This window comes from Jaculus jaculus, chromosome 4 (assembly GCF_020740685.1).
Source record: "Jaculus jaculus isolate mJacJac1 chromosome 4, mJacJac1.mat.Y.cur, whole genome shotgun sequence".
NCBI classification, from domain to species: Eukaryota; Metazoa; Chordata; class Mammalia; order Rodentia; family Dipodidae; genus Jaculus; species Jaculus jaculus.
The window spans coordinates 64,299,117-64,322,053 of record NC_059105.1 but is presented as its reverse complement, the minus strand read 5'-3'; the positions used below and the strand labels follow the sequence as shown (position 1 = coordinate 64,322,053).

General features: G+C 39.2%; 1 protein-coding gene across 4 annotated transcripts in view; it reads right to left on the bottom strand.

Moving 5' to 3' along the window:
• Nucleotides 1–22,937, bottom strand: part of Chn1 (chimerin 1) — a 206,388-nt gene that overhangs the window by 56,562 nt on the left and 126,889 nt on the right. Inside the window, exon 2 of one of the 4 annotated variants that reach the window (XM_045147789.1) lies at nucleotides 21,235–21,312. The exons of the other annotated variants lie outside the window; for them this stretch is intronic. Within the exon in view, the coding sequence (XP_045003724.1) occupies nucleotides 21,235–21,243 (9 nt within the window). The 5' untranslated portion in view covers nucleotides 21,244–21,312. The remainder of the gene's footprint in view (nucleotides 1–21,234; nucleotides 21,313–22,937) is intronic. 4 annotated transcript variants of the gene reach the window in all.

Genomic DNA, 22,937 nt, shown 5'->3' with positions numbered 1-22,937 from the left:
TAATGGCACAGACAGTGATTGGAGTCTCTTTTTTACATGCTGTGTCTCAAATGGAACTCAATATCTTAACAGGATGTAAGGCATTTGGATAAGGCCAGAAAGTGATCATTATGTTAAGAAAACAGACACACACAGACCAAGTGTTACCTTGATTTCTGTGAGAAAGAAGAAAAGATTAAAGCCTGATTTAACTTCTTTCAGTGACACTTCAATGTATCTAGAGGCACCTACTCTGCTGATCTCCTCCTCCACAAAGGATATGTTAAAGAGAAATAGCTTAACAGAGCAAATGAAGAGCCAAGATTGCCAAGGCCAAATGCTATTTAAGGTTATCTGGCCAAGTAAGACCAGCAACAGCCAGTGAACAGAGATGAATACTACTCCTGGAGTAGTATTCATGCTTGCTTAATACAACAGGTTTTAATTACAACTATGCAAAACGGATGCTGTAGGAAGACAGGTGGATTTGTCTTTGGGCTTACTTATCTAGTTTCAGAACAGGCCTGAGTATCTAAATGTAGCTTTAGAAAAACTCTTCTCCCCTAAGTCTGATTCTATGACCATGCTGTATATCAAGCAGTAACCTGTGTGGCTGCTCAGATGGATCAGTGGATGAAATGCTAGCAAAACATGTGAGTACTGAGTTTGGATCCCCAGAACCGATATAAATGCCAGATGCTGTCATAGGCATTTGTAATCCCAGCACACCTATGGCAAGAAGGGAGGCAGAGTCAGGAGAATTTTCCAGAAGCTTCAGGGTTAGATTCCCTGGCAACAGAAGGAAAAATGAGAGAGACTACCTCAAACAAAGTAGACTATGAAGACTGACAGAAGCTGTCCTCTGACCTCCACATATGTGCTATGGCAAGCAGGAATACTCTCTCTCTCACACATACACACACACCAAAAAGGGTGTAATAATCCCATCCTAGCTCTGTTTTATAATAATGATTGTATTTTTCTGCTAATGTAGACACAGTAAACTGCAGACTGATCATTACCGCTGCATCAATCAGCAGCAGTCACACATTACTTAGACCTACAAATAGTTTTTCACATACACTATTTCATTCTCTTCTCACATTTCTACTTTTGAAAAAGGAAACTCACTACATTAGGGCATTTAGGACAGAAAAGTCAAAGTAGCCATAGTGGAAACACATGTCCTGGTTTCACACCCTAGCCTCTCTCCACTGTGATCTGGGGCATGATCACCCAGTGAGTGATGTCAGTGAACAACCCTATATATGGTCCAGGGGGTCACACAGTTCTTAACAGACATAGTCACAGCTGAGAATGACCATCCTTAGTCAGTTCTAAGTCTGACAACTGATACAACATATTTACAACATGGTTAGTGTGTTACTGAGCTTTCTGTAACAGTGACAAAATGCCCATGAATCAACTTAACAGGGGGGAAAGGGTTATTTTGGCACACTGTTTCAAAGGCTTCAGCCCATGGGTGCTTGGTTCTGTTGTCATGGGTGTGAGGTGGTACCATGGTAGGAGAGTGGGCAGAGGAAACCAATTCACCACATGACAAACAGGAAGCAAAGAGACTCACAGAAAAGGGCTGAGGTTACGATACCCTCATCAAGGACACATATCTTATGACCCAGGTTCCATTAGCTCCATCTCTGAACAAAAGGTTCCATGATCTTCTAATAGTACCATGGCTATGGACCAGGCTTTTAGCACACAGGTCTTTGGAGGACACTCTTCCAAACTAAAGCAGCCCTGACAATTAACTTTTGGCACTTTCAATGTCTTGCTCATGATTCAGCCTGTGGTAGGCAAGGTGACACGCTGATTGTACTTAGCCACAGACACAGTCTTTATCAGGTGTCTATCTGAGCTTGAAGGAGACTTCTGACTGAGTAATATACCTTCTCTGTGTACATTTACAGATTGAGTTCCAGGTCAGCCTAGGCTAGATAGTGAGACCCTGATTCAAAACAACTCAAAACAGAAATGGGTAAACTTTCCATTTCAATCCACCAAACAAACATGCAATTTACAAGATGGAAAGCCATTCCATTTGCATGTATAAACAACTAAATCTTAAATTTCACAATAGAGATTCCAGACTAGCAAATGCAAAAATTACATCATTAAGATGTGTTTTTATTTTATTTACTTATTTATTTGAGAGAGAAAGAAAGAGCAAAAGAAGCAGATAGATAGTGGGCATGCCAGGGCCTCCAGCCACTGCAAACGAACTCCAGATGCTTGAACCACCTTGAGCATCTGACTTATGTGGGTCCTGGGGATCCAAACCTAGGTTCTTTGGCTTTGTTAGCAAACGCCTTAACCGCTAAACCATTTCTCTGCCTGCATTTTTATTTTAAAAGAAGGTAACACTAAATAAGTATTTTTGGATAGTGAAGGTGTGGCTTGAGAAATTATACTTTATCAACTCCATGAATTCATTCAGTGAGAACAGTGAAATACTCCAAGCATATATGCACAATACTAAGTGCTCATAAATAATTTTTACTCAACAAGTGCTTCACTGGTTGTATGTTTTATTGGTGAATACCAGAGAATAGGACCACATGATATTTTACAAGAACCATATATTAACAAATGAAATACAACTTTCATGAATAAATTATGATTGGGATAAGTCTTAGCAGATAATGTGTCTTCAAAAGCTTCTCAAGGCCTGAACACAGGGGAGTATGTCAACACTTCATAGAGTCTTTATCAGAAATAATGCAGACAGGGAGCTGCAGTTTATAAGGTCCCCTCCTAAATCTAGTGAATCTCTTTTCCATACAGTATAGAAACTATTTTTAGAGAAATTTTAAGCAAAATTTAGTGCATCTCTAATTAAGTGGCTGAGTCAAGATAATCTGTGAAAGAATCAAAGCTCAACCAAGAAGTCACCTAGTTCTCAGGTAAGGGACTCGCAACAGGGATCTGAGGTAAATCAGCTTTGTTTTCTGTCAGACTGGCATGACGAGAGCACCCACCCCTCACAGGTGTGCTGAGAGGATAAGAGGTGTGCATGCAAGATATGCAGAATGCAGCCAAGTGCCTAAGGACCCAACATGCAGCAAGTGTGCCAGGCTTGCAGAGATGAGACAATGGTCATGTCAGCAATGTTGGTCAGACTGACATGGCTCTTACCACTTAAATGTGATGTGTAGAAAAGGTAGGTATAAATAAATGCTGACAGAGAATAAGTCCAGCCTCCTGTCCTTATACTGTCAGAATGATTTAATTTTTAAAAAATGCTTGCATTTCTATCTTGAAACTATGTTAGTAAGATGTTACGGCTGGTCAGAGGTAAAGGGAAAAAAGACATTTTGAACACTGTTTCCTCATTTGACAGCCAAAATGGATGCAAAACAATGAACTGAAAACATGTTAGGAAATCTGTGATAACATAGGTATCTTAGCAACATGGCTGACTGAAGGAGACACTGAACTGAAAACATTTTTGAAGCTGAGAACACGTGCCACCTGAGTTAAGAAGGATGCTTAAAATTTTAAAGTGTAGATTTAATTTTTAAAGATTGTTGCTCATTGTGATTTATATTTACATAACAAGTATTACATAAAGTTACACAAAAATTCCTCAATGAATAAAAGCTCTACAAGAACAAGTTGTAAGACAATATTGGTAGTAAAGAGGATTTGGGCACTATCTATCATTAGTAAGTGTAGGTCCAACTCTGATCACTTTTCCTTCTATTAACAAACCTATTCCAAGATGAAAATACTTTAATCATTTTCAAATAAATGTCATAACAATATAGTAAAAGGAGGATTTATATTTAAAACAACTTGCCTAAAATATCTCCTGTAAAATTAGCTACAGAAAGCTTTTTTTTTTTTAAGTGGATGCTTTTATTACATTTTTCATTGTCAAAATACTAAACATGTCATCAATTGAATGTTTCATGGGAAAAATGTACTAAGTAGTGGGAAACTGCAAGTCCTCAACAACCAAAATGGATGCACAAGAATCAACTGAAAACATGTCAGAGAGAAAGTTGGGGATAACTAGGTATCTTAGCAACATAGCTATTTTTCATTTTGAAAAGAATCAGGTCTCTGAGACATTAAGAATAGAGTTTAATGTATTGTATTATATATATAACATATAATGATACTGATTTTTATTTTTATTTTTGTCTATTTATTTGAAACAGAAAGAAAAACTGAGAAAGAGGCAGACAGAGAGAGACTGAGTGTGGGCATGCCAGGGCCTCCTGGCACCGTAAATGAATTCCAGACACATGCGCTACTTTGCGCATCTGGCTTTCCGTGGGTATAGAGGAACTGAACCCAGGTTATCTGGCTTTGCAAACAGGTACCTCAGACCACGGACACATCTCTCTAGCCCAAGAAATACTGCTCTTAATGAACAGTAGCATGCAGGGAACCTGAGGTGTTTCTGACAGCACTTGCCTATGTGCTGTCCCTGTGTACTTGACGTGCACACTGCACTGCACGAGACGTTACACCCCCAACACCAACAGACACTGCCTGAATTGCCTTGGCTCAGGCCAGAGACGACGGCGCAGTGATTTTACTGTGCAGATAAAGTTTTCTGTTTTTCAGAAGCAAAATGGCTTAATTACTGAGAACAAAGACTTCTCATATTTTCCTGCTGTTATTCCTTACTGTGTAAGTACCAAAATTGTATATCTTTAGGTTGTACTGTTAAAATGTCTAATTTTGAAATTGTTGTTTGGGTTGTTGACTTGAGTTTCATAAAATAATCACAAGTGAATTTTGGCTTTGGATTAGGAAAAAACTTCCAAAAAATTTCTAAAATGGCCCTAAATATGTACTATGTATTTACACAAGGTGGCATTCTCAGTATTGATGTTTATGAAATCAAAATACCAATTAACTCTGAAAAATGGTAGATATGTTATGTCCTTCAATATCAAATATTTAGCAAAAATTCTTTATGTTAAAATAAATAGCCGTGTCCACTTCATTAATATGCAAATTTGCTGTCTTTATTAAATGGTAAAATTATACATATACCAAAGAGTTGTTTTTAACTTTTTTCTTGGGCTGGAAGGAAGGCTTAGTGGCTAAGGTGCTTGCTGGCAAAGCCAAAGGACCCAAGTTCAATTCCTCAATAACCATGTAAAGCTGGATGAACAAGGTGGTACATGCATCTGGAGTTTGTTTGCAAGGGCTAGAGGCCCCTGCATACACATTCTCTCTCTCTCTCTCTCTCTCTCTCTCTCTCTCTCTCAAATAAATAAAATATTTTAAAAGATTTTTTATGACTTATTATCAGTGTATGTTTGATCTGTACACCTATTTTATATACTTAGATATATACAGTTGTGTGAAAATTTGGCAGGTAGAAAGGGGTTGTGAGTGGATTTTAAGAAGCTCTGTTCTTAATAGGTTGGTATTGTATATATGTAAGTACAATGATTGAGATGGGGAGGTAATATGATGGAGAATGGAATTTCAAAGGGGAAAGTGTGGGGGGCAGGGAGGGTATTGCCATGGGATATTTTTTATAATCATGGAAAATGTTAATAAAAATTGTGGGAAAAAAAAAAAAAAGCTCTGTTCTAGCCGGGCATGGTGGCACACACCTTTAATCCCAGTATTTGGGACACAGAGGTAGAAGGATCACTCTGAGTTCGAGGCCACCCTGAGACTACATAGTGAATTCCAGGTCAGCCTGGGCTAGAGTAAGACTACCTTGAAAACAACAACAACAAAAAGAAACTCTGTTCTAGAACATAAATAAAGTGAGCTTTCTACCTAAATGGAAACAAGAAATCAGTGATAAAAATACAAACTTTCTAGTAAATATTATAATTCTGGAAAATTTGTATTTGATTTTCTGAACTTGACAGTCTACAACTTAACAGTCTTGATGAGATTAATGGTAATATTAACAAATTTGTTTTTGTTTTATTATCATCATCATCATCATAACCATATAAAAACATGTCTGGCTGGGTAGGGAGATGGCTCAGCAGTTAAAAGTGCTTGCTTGCAGGCTGGGTGTGGTAGCACATGCCTTTAATCCCAGCACTTGGGAGCAGAGGTAGGTGTACTGCTATGAGTTCAAGGCCAACCTGAGACTATATAGTAAGTTTCAGATCAGCCTGGACTAGAGAGTGAGACCCTACCTAGATTAAAAACAAAAGAAACAAACAAAAAAAGAAAATAGTGCTTGCTTGCAAAGACGACCGGTCAGTGGATTTCCCCACATCAAGCCACATGCACAAAGTGGTGCAAGTGAGTGGAGTTCATTTGCAGTGACAAGAGGCCCTGGCACATCCATTCTCTCTCTGCTTGTTAATAAATAAAAATATTCTTTGAATGTGTCAATGTTTGTAAAAACTATGCAACTCACTGAACCAGTCAGTATTTTCCAAATGACCAATGCACCTGATGTAAGAGAATCATAACAGTACTGATCCAAGTTCATCACAGACCAGCAGATTTCAGAGTAACAGTAAGAAACGATTACTGATAAGATTTCAGATTCCATTTGCAAATGAAATTGTTTTGGTAGAATGTCAAAGAGGAACATCCACCATTATTTGAAAAGGTGATTAAAATTCACCTTTGAAAAAATAAATTGCCAGACTTTTCCATACTCCAACCAAAATAGCCTATCCCTGCAGATGGAATGCAGAAACATTTGTAATAGCCCATCTGCCCCTTAACGTCAGGAACTAAGTTACAGAGATTGACAGAAATGTAAAAGAACAGCATTCCAAAGCCCAGGCTAGCCTTGAACTCAAGGCTGTCATGCTGCTTAAGCTTCCAAAGCACTGGTACCACAGGACTGCTACCATGTGGCTTGACAATGCAATTTTCCCAAAGGGTTATGTTTAATAAAATATGATTATCATAATTAGGCTATTTTAATAACATTGTGTTCTTAAGATAACTTTTAAAAAATATTTTCATTCCCAGCATAAGAAATACCAATAGAAATAACTCAAATAAGCAAATTCTCTTTTGAAATTTTCAATAACTTTAAAAATTAGAGTCCTAACTCCATTAAGTATAAGAATCACACAGTTTTAGCCTTTACTGTGCACAAGAATCACAGGATGTGTTGAAAGATAAACACCTAATATAAATGTATGGGCTCCATGTTGAATTCTCTGCAACAATTTTTTTTTTTTAATTTATTTGAGAGCGACAGACACAGAGAGAAAGACAGATAGAGGGAGAGAGAGAGAATGGGCGCGCCAGGGCTTCCAGCCTCTGCAAACGAACTCCAGACACGTGCGCCCCCTTGTGCATCTGGCTAACGTGGGACCTGGGGAACCGAGCCTCGAACCGGGGTCCTTAGGCTTCACAGGCAAGCGCTAACCGCTAAGCCATCTCTCCAGCCCTGCAACAAATTTTTGTAGCATCTTTATTTTACATGAAGTTTAAATGGTGAGTATTAGGAAGATGGCTCAGTGGATAACGAGCTGCTGAACAAGTGATGAGTATATACGTTCAGATCCTCAGAAGCCACAGAAAGCTAGACACTGTAGCACAAGTGTCTGAGGTAGTAAACAATGAGAGGCCCTGCCTCAGACGAGGTGGAGGGTAAAGACCAGGACCCAAAGTTGTCCTGTGGCCTCCAAACATACGCCATGGCACACACATGCCTGTGCTCCCATGAACATGTGCACACACATCAAACACACACACCAAAAAATAAAATCTAACTTTGAAAAACATGGCAAGAACATGATCTGATCTTATTTTGGTCAAGCCTATTTACCACAATGTATCTGAGAACTACAAACACTTTTAAAGCTGTTTTTTTTTCATTTTGTCCACTATTTTATTTCCTAAAGTACTATCATTAGTAATAATATCTTTAATTTTCATTTATGAAATACTAATCCTTATTGTTATCGGTTTCCCTGTTTCTGAGGAATAGCATGGAAGGTAATAAACTATCAAACTGCTAATATCCTAAGAAGACCGTTCATTTGCTTGTTTCATTTTTTTTCTGCTTGTAAATTATAATGAACTTTCTATAGTAAGCTTATCTGTGGTCTCTGAGTAGCAATTTCAAAAGCATTTCTGCCTTGAAAACCTTGTTTACTTAGGAGGTGACTGTATCAACTCAGAGGTCTTTTGTCAGTTGTAAGGAGTGAAATAGGCTTCTACCTTGACAATGAAACACTAAATAAGCACTTTGCAGACTGAAAGATGAAAACCTGAAGTTGATGACCTGAATTTAAGTCAACTGTCAAAGACATGAAAGCATGGAGACCTAGTTTAAATAAATGTGGTAACGCTTTATTCTAGTATTAGTTATCAACAGACTTAATATGCAGATAAGTTAATTTTATATGGCTCAATTATAAAAAATGTAAAGAGTACCAAGGATAGTACTGTTAATATTCTCATGCTTAATTGTTGTAAATGTTGCACATTTCTGCGTAATCAATACTAGATATAAATTTTTTTTAATTATTTATTTATTTGTTTGAGAGCAGCACACACAGAGAGAAAGACAGAGGGAGAGAGAGAGAGAATGGGCGCGCCAGGGCTTCCAGCCTCTGCAAACGAACTCCAGACGCGTGCGCCCCCTTGTGCATCTGGCTAACGTGGGACCTGGGGAACTGAGCCTCGAACTGGGGTCCTTAGGCTTCACAGGCAAGCGCTTAACTGCTAAGCCATCTCTCCAGCCCAGATATAAATTTTTATTATATATTTAATTTTGTTGTTCCTATGAAACAAGACTCTGAACTTATTTATTTTATACTTGAACATGGAGGGTAGCAAAAAAAGCATAATTAAGCTACACTACAGGAAAAATGTTTCTTTTTCTATTTAATGTAAAATTTAATATAAAATTCAATTAGAGTAGGCTTTCTTACTGTGTACAATGGAATCCCTTATTCTTTTAACATAGAGGTGACTGCAAAAGCTGAAATAATGTTGTGGCTCTGGAGTGAAATGACCCAGGGTGAAGAGTGCATGTGACCATGCTTCAGCTTCCTTTGGGAAGTATAGAGTTTGGGGAGCTTGTCTTTAACTTCTGTCCTTAAAATAATTTACTACTAAAATAGTGACCCACTTAATTTAAGAAGTAGCATAATATTCAAGCTTAAAATAACAACAAAAGACATGTAATGGAAGGGTCTGGCTGTTCATTGTTATTTCATTCTCAAAAATAAAGACTATGGGGCTGGTGAGATTGCTTAGTGGCTAAGGGGCTTGCCTGTAAAGCCTAAGGACCCATATTCAACTCCCCAGGTCCCCAGTAGGCCAGATGCACAAGATGATGCATATGCAAGGTTGCACTTGCACACAAGGTGGTACATGTATCTTGAGTTCAATTGCAGTGGCTGGAGGCCCTGGCACACCAATTCTCTCTCTCACAAAAAATAAGGGCTATATTAAAACACATACATAGAATCCCTTGATAACTCACTATAATCCTATAATCCCTAAAGAGAGCCATATTAGTATAAAACCAATCCTTACGAGTGTTATAAGGACTAGAGATAATCTGGTGAAGAATTTTGTACTTTCACACAATTTCCAGTATACAAAAGCTCAATAAATAGTACTTCTGTAGTTATTCTCAGAGTTACAGCCCTTAGTAATATATACAGGGGAGCTGGAAGAGACCTAAATTTCCTGAGGCCAAAGGAGATTATGTGGTCCTCAAACACTTCCAATGCTTGTCAATAGCAGAGCCAAGTCTATATTTAAATCTGAATGTCTCCAGCAGGTTCTACCCCTGAGAATATGGATGTCCCAGTGGGTTCTAGCCCTGAGAATCTGGATGTCTCCAGCGGGGTTCTATCCCCAAGAACACGTATGTTCCAGTGGGTTCTATCCCCAAGAATCTGAATGTCTCCAGTGGGTTCTACCCCTGACTCTCTGAATGTCTCCAGCGGGTTCTACCCCTGACTATCTGAATGTCTCCAGCAGGTTCTATCCCTGAGAATCTGGATGTCTCCAGCGGGTTCTACCCCCAAGAATCTGGATGTCTCCAGCAGGTTCTATCCCTGAGAATCTGAATGTCTCCAGCGGGTTCTACCCCCAAGAATCTGGATATCTCCAGCAGGTTCTACCCCTGAGAATATGTATGTTCCAGCAGGTTCTATCCCCAAGAATCTGAATGTTTCCAGTGGATTCTACCCCTGACTATCTGGATGTCTCCAGCAGGTTCTATCCCTGAGAATCTGAATGTCTCCAGCAGGTTCTACCCCTGTCTACTTATCTGGATGTCTCCCATGGGTTCTAACCCTGAAAATCTGGATGTATCCAGCAGGTTCTACTCTTGAGAATCTGGATGTCTCCAGCAGGTTCCATCCCCAAGAATCTGGAGGTCTTCAGCAGGTTCTACCCCCGAGAATCTGGATGTCTTTGGTGGGTTCTATCCTCAAGAATCTAGATGTCTCCAGCGGGTTCTATCCCTGAGAATCTGGAGGTGTCCAGCAGGTTCTATCCCCAAGAATATGTATGTTCCAGTGTGTTCTATCTCCAAGAATCTGAATGTGTCCAGCGGGTTCTACCCCTGACTATCTGGGTGTCTCCAGCAGGTTCTATCCCTGAGAATCTGAATGTCTCCAGTAGATTCTACCCCTAACTATCTGGATGTCTCCAGTAGGTTCTATCCCTGAAAGTCTGAATGTCTCCAGCAGGTTCTATCCCCGAAAATCTGAATGTCTCCAGCAGGTTCTATCCCCAAGAATGTGGATGTCTCCACAGGTTCTACCCCCAAGAATCTGGATGTTTCCAGCAGGTTCTATCCCCAAGGATCTGTATGTCTCCAGTGGGCTCTATCCCTGAGAATCTGTATGTCTCCCGCGGCTTTGCAGGCAAACACTTTAAATGCTAAGCCATCTCTCCAGCCCCCAAACTAAGATTAAAATTAAGATGAGCATGCCAGGGCCTCTAGCCACTGTAAACAATCTCCAGATACATGTGCCACCTTGTGCATCTGGCTTATGTGGGACCTGAGAATCAAACCAGGATACTTGGGCTTCACAGGCAGGCACCTTAACCACTAAGCCATCTTTCCATCCACAATGTTTTTTGTAGCTCTCAACTGTACTGTGTCAGGTGAGTTTACTACAGCCTTGGTTCTGAGTACCCAACACACACACACACACACTTTGCACCAACAAACATTGCCTAAAATGCCTTGGCTCAAATTCAAGAGTAGTATATGGCATGAATTACAGTATTTTACTGTACATGCAATGTTTTCTGCTCTTACAGAATTATAATGGTTTAATTACAAAAAAATACTAAGTTTTTTTTTAACCATTATTCCTCAGTATATGTCAAATTAGTGTATTTCTGGGTTATTACATTATACATATACATGTATAAATATACATTTACTCATTTATTTACAGTAGGGTCTCACTTTGTAGCTGTAGTTGGCCTCAAACTCACAAACTCTTGCCTCTGCCTCCTGAGTGCTGAGATTATAGGCATGAACCACCATGCCTGGCTAGAAGGCTTGATTTTAAAAGTTGCTGTTTGAGTTGCTGAGATAATATTCATGAAAAATCACTAAAAGGAATTTTGGCTTGGCATTAGAACAGAATTTCTAACAATTTATACATATAGTTCTGCCATTTTGTATTACACATTTATACAAAGTTGCATTCTCAGCAATGACAATTATAGAATCAAAATATTGATCCACTCTAAAAATGTTAAAGGTGCTCCTCATCCTTCAGTGTCATATATTTAGCCAAGATTTAATTCTTTCTTTAAAAATGTGTGTGTGTGTGTGTGTGTGTGAGAGAGAGAGAGAGAGAGAGAGAGAGAGGGAGAGAATTGGCGCGCCAGGGCAACTGCAATTGAACTCCAGATGTGTGTGCACCTTGGGCGCATGTGCGACCTTGCATGCTTGCATCACTGTGCATCTGGCAGTATGTGGGACCTGGAGAGCTGAACATGAGTTCTTAGGCTTGTAGGCCTTAACTGCTAAACCATCTCCTCCCCCCCAAGATTTAATTCTTTATGTAAAAATTAATAAGCATGTCCATCTCATCAGTACTTTCATTTCTTTTTAAAAAGTATCCTTCCTTCATTTTGGGGGGGTTGGGGGGGGGGAAGAATGGTCACACTAGAGCCTCTAGCTACTGCAAATGAGCTCAAAATACATGTGCCACCTTGTCATTCTGGCTTACATGGGTTCTGGGGAATTTAATCTGGGTCCTTAGGTATCCTATGCTTATTAACTTTAGAATGGCCTTGGGCTGCTACCTAAGTTTATAATGAGGAAAAAACAACCCTACAGGTCATATCCCTTAAGAAAGTCCTGTTTTATGCAGGCAAGTGCCTTAACCACTAAGCAGAGATCTCTCCAGCCCTTCATTTCTAATAAACAGTAAAGTTATGCATATACTAAAGAATTTCTTTTATTGTTTGGAGATTTTATTTTTCCCAGTACTGGAAATTGAACCTAGACACTCTATTACTAAGTTATATCCCCAACCAATAATTGTTTTAAAATAAATTTCTTTAAGATTTATTAGCAGTAAATGCTTGATTTGTATACCTATTTAATATACATATATACCTGATGTAATAGTTAATTTTTAACTTGATGGGGTTTCAACTTATCATGGGAATAAAGCTCTGGGTAAGTCTGTGAGGAAGTTTCTAGATTAGGCAAGCTGAGTTGGGAAGACACACCCTAACTGTGGACGGTACCTCGCTATGAGCTGAGGTCATGGAAAGAACAGGCGACAAGCAGGCAAGCGGCAGCGTTCGCGGCTAACCGTGGACCAACGGCCAGCAGCCCTGCGGCCACGCTTTCCCCACCATGATGGAGGGCATCCCCTGAAAGTACATCCTTCCTCTGCAAGTTGCTTTTGTCACAGTAGTGAGAAAAATAACTAATACACTTGGGGCTGGGTAAAAAAATTTTCAGGTGGAAAGGATCCTGCATGGAAAAAGTTGAAACCCTGGTCTACAGGACTCCTGAGTATGATGTAACTGCAACATGGTTTTAAGGAGAGTAGGAGAGAACCTAAAGATGCCATAATTGTACCTTGGGAAACCACAGCACTGCCATAACGATTCCATTTGAGATCAGGAATAAGCAGATATGGTATCCTCACTGTGATACGCAGTCACATGGTGCGGTCAAAGACCCTCTACTTCCCCTTCAACTGTGACCAGAGTACAGAACAGCATGGCAGGAGGAGGGCGGAGTCCGTGAACAGAGACTAGCAGGCTGCCCCTGGCTATGGAGTGCTTTCGGATCAGCAGCAAGATTCCAGGATCAAAAAGGCTCTTCCTCCCTGTACCAAGGAATCCGTCCTATTGTCTTTCATTTGATTGGAACCTTTATTAGGGTCAAAAGGTAGAGAGTCCCCAATGATAAGACTGAAGCCTTCTGTAAGTCATAGTGTCTAAAATTCACTGCTACACATGTACAGTTCCTTATGAAACATGCTCTGAGCAGTATTACATCCTAAATCCTAAGCTTAGCAAGACAGATGGTTAAAGATACACTGTGTGTTTTTTAAAAAGAGAGAGAAATGATAAAGAGGAAATGTAAAAATCTGAGAAATTAAACTGGGCATTATCTGTTTGGCCAAAAGCTGGGTGGGATTTTCCATAAAGGTGCATGAGGGAACTTTCTGAAGTAATGTTACGAATATTTTAACTGCACTGGTGGTTACATGGCTGACACACATTTGTCAAAACTCTTCAAACTGTACATGTAACCTTGTTTATTTCACTATAAACAAACTATACCTCAATGTGGCTGGCTTTTAACAAACTCTTAGCAACATGGCAGTATGAGCTCATTTTTAGAGTTTACTCATTATAAAAAAAAAAAAAAAAACAAAAACAGGACTTTTTGGTTTTGTTTTTGTTGTTTTTTGTTTTTTCGAGGTAGGGTCTCACTCTAGCTCAGGCTGACCTGGAATTCACTATGTAGTCTCAGGGTGGCCTCAAACTCTTGGCAATACTTCTACCTCTGCCTCCCAAGTGCTGGGAGTAAAGGTGTGTGCCACTATGCCCAGCTAAAACAGGACTTTCTTAAGGGATATGACCTGTAGGGTTGTTTTTTCCTCATTATAAACTTAGGTAGCAGCCCAAGGCCATTCTAAAGTTAATAAGCATAGGATACCCAGAACAGGATCCCTTCCTGTTGAGTGGGTGAAAGGGAGGGAGGTGCAAATCTCTGAAGAGGGTGTTCCATGAGCTGCAGATTATGCAACAGCCTCTAGGTTTGCCAGTGTTGCCAAACAACAAGATGCAATGACTTAGAAGTTGCTGAGAAAAATGTTTGCATTCGAACAAATGTAAAAAATGTAACTAGGTCATAAGCAAGTCTACAGGATTTACTGAATCTTTAGAGAATGTTTTTAGAAGCTAGGGAAATAAGAATAGGGTGCTTTGTCCAAGTTCTGACAAACCACAGTGCAAATAACATAGCAGCATAGTTGTCCCTCTGTGTCCTCAAGGTCTTGGTTCCAGGTTTAACATGGATGCTAGTATCCATTACATAAAATGGTAGCCCATTTGTATAATCTATACATCTAACACAGTGTAAAGTCTATGTAAAGAGCTGTTAGTTACACTGGTAAGGAGATAAAGATAAGAAAAAAATTCTAGAAAAAGTAATTTTATATTGTTGGATGAACTTGAGGATGTATACCCACACACAGGAGATAAGGACAATATTAGTAGCTAGTACAGATGTCTCTAATTTCTTATTGAAAGACTTTAATCACTGCAATGCTTAGTTTGGACATTTTTGACCAGTTCCAGTAACTTGAAAGAGGCCCTAAAAGGATTAAGAACTAATTTGTAAAGGTCATATAAAAAATAAGTTGCAAGCCGGGCATGGTTGCACATACCTTTAATCCCAACATTTGGGAGGCAGAAGTAGGAGGATCATTGTGAGTTCAAGGCTAGCCCGGGACTACAGAATGAGTTCCAGGTCAGCCTGGGCTAGAGTGAAAACCTCCCTCCAAAAAAAAAAAAAACAAAAAACCTCAAGCAAACAAAAATAAGTTATCACAACTTGAAGAAGTTAAGGCTTTATCCAATACCTCACATGACTATGCCCTTCCAATACCTGACATGTTCAAATAAAAAGAAAAAAATCAAGTAAAAAAGTAAGTATGAGCTAGGTGTGGTGGCACATGCCTTCAATCCCAGAACTCAGGGGGCCAAGGTAGTAGGGTCTCTGTGAGTTTGAGTGCACCCTGAGACTACATAGTGAATTCTAGGTTAGCCTGGGCTAGAGCAAGACCCTACCTCAGAAAAAAAAAAAGGAAAATATTAAGAAGTATAAGATAAAAAAAAAAAAGAAGTATAAGATAAAAGTATGGTCCCAAGTCACTGAGCCTAATAATAAGATAAGGACTGACTACAACTACTAAGCTGATTCTTTTATTTTTATGTTTATTTTTTTTAGTGGTACTAGAAGTGGAACCCAGGGCCTCACATATTGTAGGCAGATGCTTACCACAGAGCTATATATCCAGCCCCAGAGGGCTGATTCTTCTAGGATTGGTCATTGTTAATCTGTGAGCAATAGGGTATGGCCAGATTATTGCTTGGTAAAATCATGCTTTATACCCCTAAATGGTGTTATGTTCCCAAAGCCAACAGCACTGATTTCTTTTGAATAAAGTTAAATGGATGGAGTGATTATTTCTGCACCAAATGTTAACAACTCTGAACAACGATTGTGGAAAACTGTTTAATGCTTCTTTTTAAGTAATCAGTAATTCAAGAGTTACTTTATTTGTTAAATTGGCTCAAATATGAAAATCTTCCCTAAACTGCAGCTGGCTTAGAAAATCACAGTTTGGTCTTGGGTTGGCCTGGTTCTGCAGAGCTGATGTGTTTATCTTTCATCTTCCGCTTTCCATCTGTTTTTCACTCATGGCTTCCAGTTTCTCGTCCTTTTTGTGGGTAATAAAATGGAAGGACAGATGAGACTCACAAAGATTATTTTGTAGGCCCTACTGAACTTTTCTTTAACCACTACTTCATAGGATTCGTCAGTGACATCTAAATGGTCTCAATATATGACTGAAAACCCTCAACTTAGGGAAAGATCGCTTGTGAACTAGCCACCTCCCTCACAAGCTATCTCACAATACAAAGATAAATTTTCTGGATCTCAAATGCATAATTCGTAGAATAAGGAATGGTCCTCCATACCATATACCGTGCAGGGACACTGTAAGGATTCTGAGTTCGTAAAGGAAAAACTACACAGCATTAAGTTAACTTTAATTACTATACCTTCCTAAGTCTCAAGATGGATTTCTATTAGGACCTTTGAATTGAGCTGAATTCAGAAAATATGTTCACTTACTTGTTCATTCCTTTGGTCAGTCAATAACTGTTTATATAAAACTCAAGGTGATAAGTCAGAAATGAAACAATACTGAGGGGTTACAGCCCTGACATGGAGCCAAAATGGCATAATTTCTTATTAATTTCTGATTCATGATTCTGAAAAGTCAGGTTTTTTTTTGTCTGCAAATGTGTTTTCTGAGATTTGCTGGGCTATTATAACAACAAACTTAAATCAAAGTGAGTCTAACATACTATTTATTGAATTCATAAGAATCTACAGATTATATTTGAAAGCTTCCTGGTTTCAAAATGCCTAAGTGTTAATTAAGCAGGTAGAAAAAATTAAATATTAAAGTGTAAGTTTTTTGAGTCACAGCCCTGAACAGTTTCTATTCCTTCAAGAGTAGACTCTATTAATTTTCAAATAGGAGACATAAAATAAATGCTTGAACTAAATGAAATTAATTTTGAAAGAGGAGTTCATGGAGTCTAAAAGGGACATGAGGATATTAGTCCTCCTTGGCTATTAATAACAAGAATAACAAGAGGGAAATGCTTATATGGATGCTTATACAGATGGCTCATGATGACTGTTTATAGAGAATGAGGTGTGAATACATTGGTGGCCAAGAAAGGAGAGCACTGACCTAACTGGTATAAAGAAAACATAGTGAGGGGAAATTTGAGAGATCCTGAAAGGACTCAACATGGAACACAGACTCAAAACAATTTTCTGACAGGCACAGAAGCTTACAGCTTTATGTCTTATGCACAAAGAAAGTAGAGTTAAAATAATGGTTCATACTGAGGGCTGGAGAGATGGCATAGCGGTTAAGTGCTTGCCTGTGAAGCCTAAGGACCCCGGTTCGAGGCTCGGTTCCCCAGGTCCCACGTTAGCCAGATGCACAAGGGGGCGCACGCATCTGGAGGTCGTTTGCAGAGGCTGGAAGCCCTGGCGCGCCCATTCTCTCTCTCCCTCTATCTGTCTTTCTCTCTGTGTCTGTTGCTCTCAAATAAATAAATAAAAAATTTTAAAAAAATGGTTCATACTGAACCACAAATATCACAGGAAAAGAATGCATTTTAACCATTAGAATATTATTGGGCAAACACATGGTTCCTGATGGAAGACAGAGGTATATATCTTCAATAGGTAGAGTCATTAACAAAGAAATGCTGCTTTCTTTATGAAGCAACCAGAGGCCTTTTGATGTTTTCCTGTAAAATGAAAGGACATTCTAGGCATTGAAAAGATGAATCTCCAAGAGAAACCTGGCCTTGAGCTCCTAGCATAAGGTTAGGCATAGGTCCAGCTGAAGGTCCCAGAGAGCAATAATGCTTCATGTATCATTTTCCATTTTGAAAGATCACATTACAAAATCCATCAAAACTCATAACTAGTACTGCAATGGCATCTATAAGGCACCATCACAGACTAGGGTGAATTGAGTCTTAGAAGGTTTGTTCAAGATCACATAAGCAACACACACTGAACATGTAGGCTTCTTTCAAAAATTAAAATGATAAAATCTCCTCTGATTTGTTAAGCAGAATATTTTACAGAGAATATACCCACTTTTAGAAGTTCTGTGCAGAGGTAATAGGACTTCTCATACATCACTAACTTGGCTTTTAAATTAATTTGGTGCCCCTGGCATGTAGGAAGTTCTTTAAGGGTGTGTTCTTCCCTGGTACTGAGCTGGTCCTGAAAGAAGAGACAGTGGAGACTTCGGCATGTAATTTGTGGCAATGAAGTGGATGAAGATAGAGCTAAGAAAACACAAATAAAAAGAGTCTGCTGCCCCATGTGGTAGCACATGGCCTGCAACGTCAGTTATTGGAAAGTGGAGGCTGGAGGATCAAGAGTTTAAGGACAGCCTAGACTACATGATACCATGTTGAGAGAGAGAGAGTGCGCGCGAGACCGAGCAAGCACACACTAAGAGATGGCTTAGCAGTTAAGATGCTTGCCTGTGAAGCCTAAGGATCCATGTTCAACTCTCCAGATCCCACATAAGCCAGAAGCACAAGGTAACATGTGTACAAGGTCGCACATGCACAGAAGGTGGCACATGTGTCTGGAGTTCAACTGCTGTGGCTGGAGGCCCTACAGTGCAAATTCTTTCTCTTGCTCTCATACAAAACAAAAAAAGGAAAGGAAAGGAATAAAGGAAGGGAGGGAAGGAAAGAAAGAGGGAGGGAGACTGGAGAAATAGCTCAGTAGTTAAGGTGCTTGCCTGTAAAGCCTAAGGACCTGGGTTTAATTCCCCATGCACAAGGTGGTGCATGCATCTGGCATTCGTCTGCAGTGGCTAGAGGCCCTGGTGTGGCCATTCTCTCTATCTGCCTCTTCCCTCAAATAAATAAATAAAATAAAATAAATATTTTTTAAGAAAAGAAAGAGGGAGAAAGAGGGAAGGAAGGAGAGAGAAAGAGACAAAGAAAGAATTTCTACAGACTGCTTCATCATGCCAAGTATCCAAGCATTGTTACTTTTTTCCCACAATTAAGTTTAGTATGAACTCTTATTGATTTCTACATTGAGATTCTGTAGATACAAATAATGTGCTATACATACAGACAAACACATTTGAGCAAAATAAAAATATTTTCAAGCAGCTGCAGAGAAGGCTCAGCAGTTAAGGCGCTTGCCTGGAAAGCCTAATGACTCAGGTTTAATACTCCAGTACCAACATAAGGCCAGATGCACAAAGTGGCATGTGCCTCTGGAGTTTGTTTGCAATGGCTAGAGGCCCTGGTACCTATATTCATTCTCATTCTCTCTCTCTCACCCCCTCCACCCCCTTACAAAATAAGTAAATAAAACATTTAAAAATATTTATAAGAGTTACTCTTTGCGAGACTAAGCCAACTGGCAAATCACACTACCCATAGCCACTTGGCCATTAAAGGAACAAGGTTCATGGCCATAAAACCATGAGCCAACCTTTCACAGAAGCTAAGGTGATATACACAACTTCCACCTCACGGACTGCCACAAATACACATGCGGAATTTTAATAATGTTTTTGTTTATTTTAATTTCTTTGTTTGAGAGTGACAGACAGACAGAAAGTGGCAGATAGAGAGAGACAGAATGGGCGCACCAGGGCCTCCAGCCACTGCAAATGAACTCCAGACGTATGCGCCCCTTGTGCATCTGGCTAACGTGGGTCCTGGGGAATGGAGCCTCGAACTGGGGTCCTTAGGCTTCACAGGCAAGTGCTTAACTGCTAAGCCATCTCTCCAGCCCCACATGTGAAATTTTTAGTCCTTCAGTTTTAAGAGACTATCTTACTCAAATATACTAAAGTTGAGGGATAGAGAGATGGCTTAACAGTTAAGGCACTTGCCTGCGAAGCCTAAGAATGCATGTTCGAATCTCTAGGTCTCACATAGCAAGACACACAGTGTTGCAAGCGTATAATGTTGCACATGACCACAAGGGGGCACACACATCTGCAGTTCATTCACAGTGGTTGAAAGGTCCTGGTGCGCCCATTCTGTCTCTTGCTGTCCCCACCTCTTTATCTCTCTCAAAAAATAAAAACAAAAACAAAATACCAAAGTATGTTTTTCAAAGATGTTTTTTAACAATGGCTGGAACACTATTAGAAAATCATAACCATATTAGGTCATTACTAATGGCCTATAGAAAAGAAAGAAGCCTTTAAAAAAAATCTTGATTTTAAGCTGGGTATGGTGGCGCAAGCCTTTAATCCCAGCACTTGGGAGGCAGAGGTAGGTGGATTACCATAAATTCAAGGCCACCCTGAGACTACCTAGTGAATTCCAGGTCAGCCTTGGCTAGAGTGAGACCCTAGCTCGAAAAACAAAACAAAACAAAACAAAACAAAACAAAACAAAACAAAACAAAACAAAACAAAACAAAACAAGAAAATCTTGATTTTGGGGCTGGAGAGATGGCTTAGCCTTTAAGGCATTTGCCTGCAAAGCCAAAGGACATAGGGTCAACTCTCCAGAACCCACGTAAGCCAGATACACAAGGGGAAGCATGCATCTGAAGTTTGTTTGCAGTGGTTAGAGGCCCATTCTCTGTCTGTCTCTTTCTCTCTTTCTAAATAAATAAATAAAAATAAGAGTATTTTTAAAAATCTTAATTTTTGCTCAATACATTTGAACAAAGAAATATTTTTGCAGCTTGTATTGATTAAAAGTCTGTGTAGGGCTGGAGAGATGGCTTAGCGGTTAAGCGCTTGCCTGTGAAGCCTAAGGACTCGGTTCAAGGCTCGGTTCCCCAGGTCCCACATTAGCCAGATGCACAAGGGGGCGCACGCGTCTGGAGTTCGTTTGCAGAGGCTGGAAGCCCTGGCGCGCCCATTCTCTCTCTCTCTCCCTCTATCTGTCTTTCTCTCTGTGTCTGTCGCTTTCAAATAAATAAATAAATAATTTTAAAAAAAATAAAAAAAAAATAAAAAAGTCTGTAATTTACATTCTGTGGAAAAATCTCTTTCTGAAGAAACTCGAGTCCAGACAGGCAAAGGGACAGTCCCAAAGTCATACAATTTGTTTGTAGGTAAGCTAGAAATAGTGTTCACCTTTCAGGACTCTACAAGAGCACTTTTAGTACCATGTTGTCTCTCTCGTAACACATTTCTTGAAGGATCTCAGATCATCTGGTGATGACCAAGTCCAGCACTCACGTTAGTTAGGGGGGATGTGCTCTCAGCCCAGCAGCAACATGAAATCCAGTCCTATACTACTCACACCTAATTCCTAATTCCAACACTACAACTGTGTCTACACAGCATACTAACTCCTGAAAACCCACTTTTTCTTTTCTTTTCTTTTCTTTTCTTTTCTTTTTTTTTTTTTTTGCCTCTGAGATATAGTAGTCATGGTCAAGAGGGGTTTAGCTTTTAAGGACCCATTAAAAATATTTATTAAGTCATATGTATAGGTATTTTAAATCAATTAAACATGATTATCTTTACTTACAAATGTCATCCACTGTGACAGGGAATCAATGTTTCAAGCTGTTGAACAGGTCATCATCCCTGTCCTGTTGGATGACACCTGTAAATAAAATAAATCTATTTTTGAGTGAGATTTCTATGCCAACTAAGATACATGCAGTTTAAGCAAAGAGTAATTTTTAAAATGATCCTTAATGATTTATCGCTGGAGAGAAATAGCTCCAGTGCCAACTTCCTCCCTCTAATTCACTCTATTGCTGGCCATTAGCACAAGAGAATCCTAGAAATGCAACGCGTGATGCCTTCAGGACACGGAACAGTGACAGTACTAAAGGGTCCTTAGTAGGGTCCTCCTCGGTCTCTTGCCTCTGTTACTACCACTTGTGCTTTTAGGAGGGTAAAGCAAGACCCTTCAAGTTAAATAACTAGCCTAAGGTTAAGCTGCTAAATATCTTTATCTCAAGTCCCTGGGATTGAAGAGTATATATACAAGACATCAGCATAGATTGGACTGACCAAATTTGAAACTCTTGAGTATTTCACAAACATCAAGAAGAGCAATATATCTGCATAGATTGTAATGTCAGTATTAGATGTGGAAAATTCCTGTGTTACTGAAAATGTCATGGGTCAAAAACAAAACAATATTGAGAAAATGGGAATGAGATAATGAAAAGAACATGATTAAATAGAGCATGCTTTTATGACTTTAAATTCTAGCAAATTTCTAAATAAGATTTGTGACTCTTAAGTCTAAACATTGAAAAAACATTTTTAAAACAAGATTTCTTTAGTCCATTATTTAAAACGAGGTTTCTCTGGGGCTACTGGACACCAATCTATGATCTAGAGCTAATTTGAGGCTGGACTGTGGACACTATGTTTGCCTTCCATACAGACATACAACAAAATAGCTGTTTTAGGTGGCTGCTATTACAACACTACCACAACTCATACTGAGTGACAAGTGCGGCTTGAGTGTTTAATGCCTGCTATCCCATTCAATTCTTGCAATTTGTTTGTTGTTGCCATTTTACCATTTAGGACAATCAAAGCCCAGAGAACTTAAGTGACTTGCCTACACATCTATTTTGTGACAGATTCTAAGTAAAAATTCATCTGCATATCTTTGTCAACTGAAGATTCTTGAAAATATAAAAATGAATGCTTCCAATCAGAATACAGCAAATTTCCCTAACTAAATTTCACACAAAAGAAAACACCAACGAAGAAGAGTGAGGAAGAAGTAGGGACAAATTTAAAAGTAAAATAATCTTAATGCCAAAGAATAAACCTGCTTTTTTTCTTTTTCGAGGTAGGGTCTCACTCTAGTCCAGGCTGACCTGGAATTCACTATGTAGTCTGAGAGTGACCTCGAACTCACAGCAACCCTCCTACCTCTGCCTCCCGAGTGCTGGGATTAAAGGCGTGCGCCACCACGCCCAGCTCAAAGGGATAAAACTTTTGATACTATTTCTGAAATCTATCATGATTAAAATATGACAACTAGAAAACTTAAATTGTCTTTTGTAATTAAAGAAAATCCTTCAGATTTAGTTTCTTAATACTAAAATATAAATCCTCCTAATCAAGACTGGCTGATTCTCAAAACAGTATGGTAGTTAATAATGGACTGAATTAAAACATGTATATTAAAATAAATAGCCTTGTTAAAGAACAGAACTATTTATAATGAAAGTTATCTTAAAAGAAGACAAAAAGTAG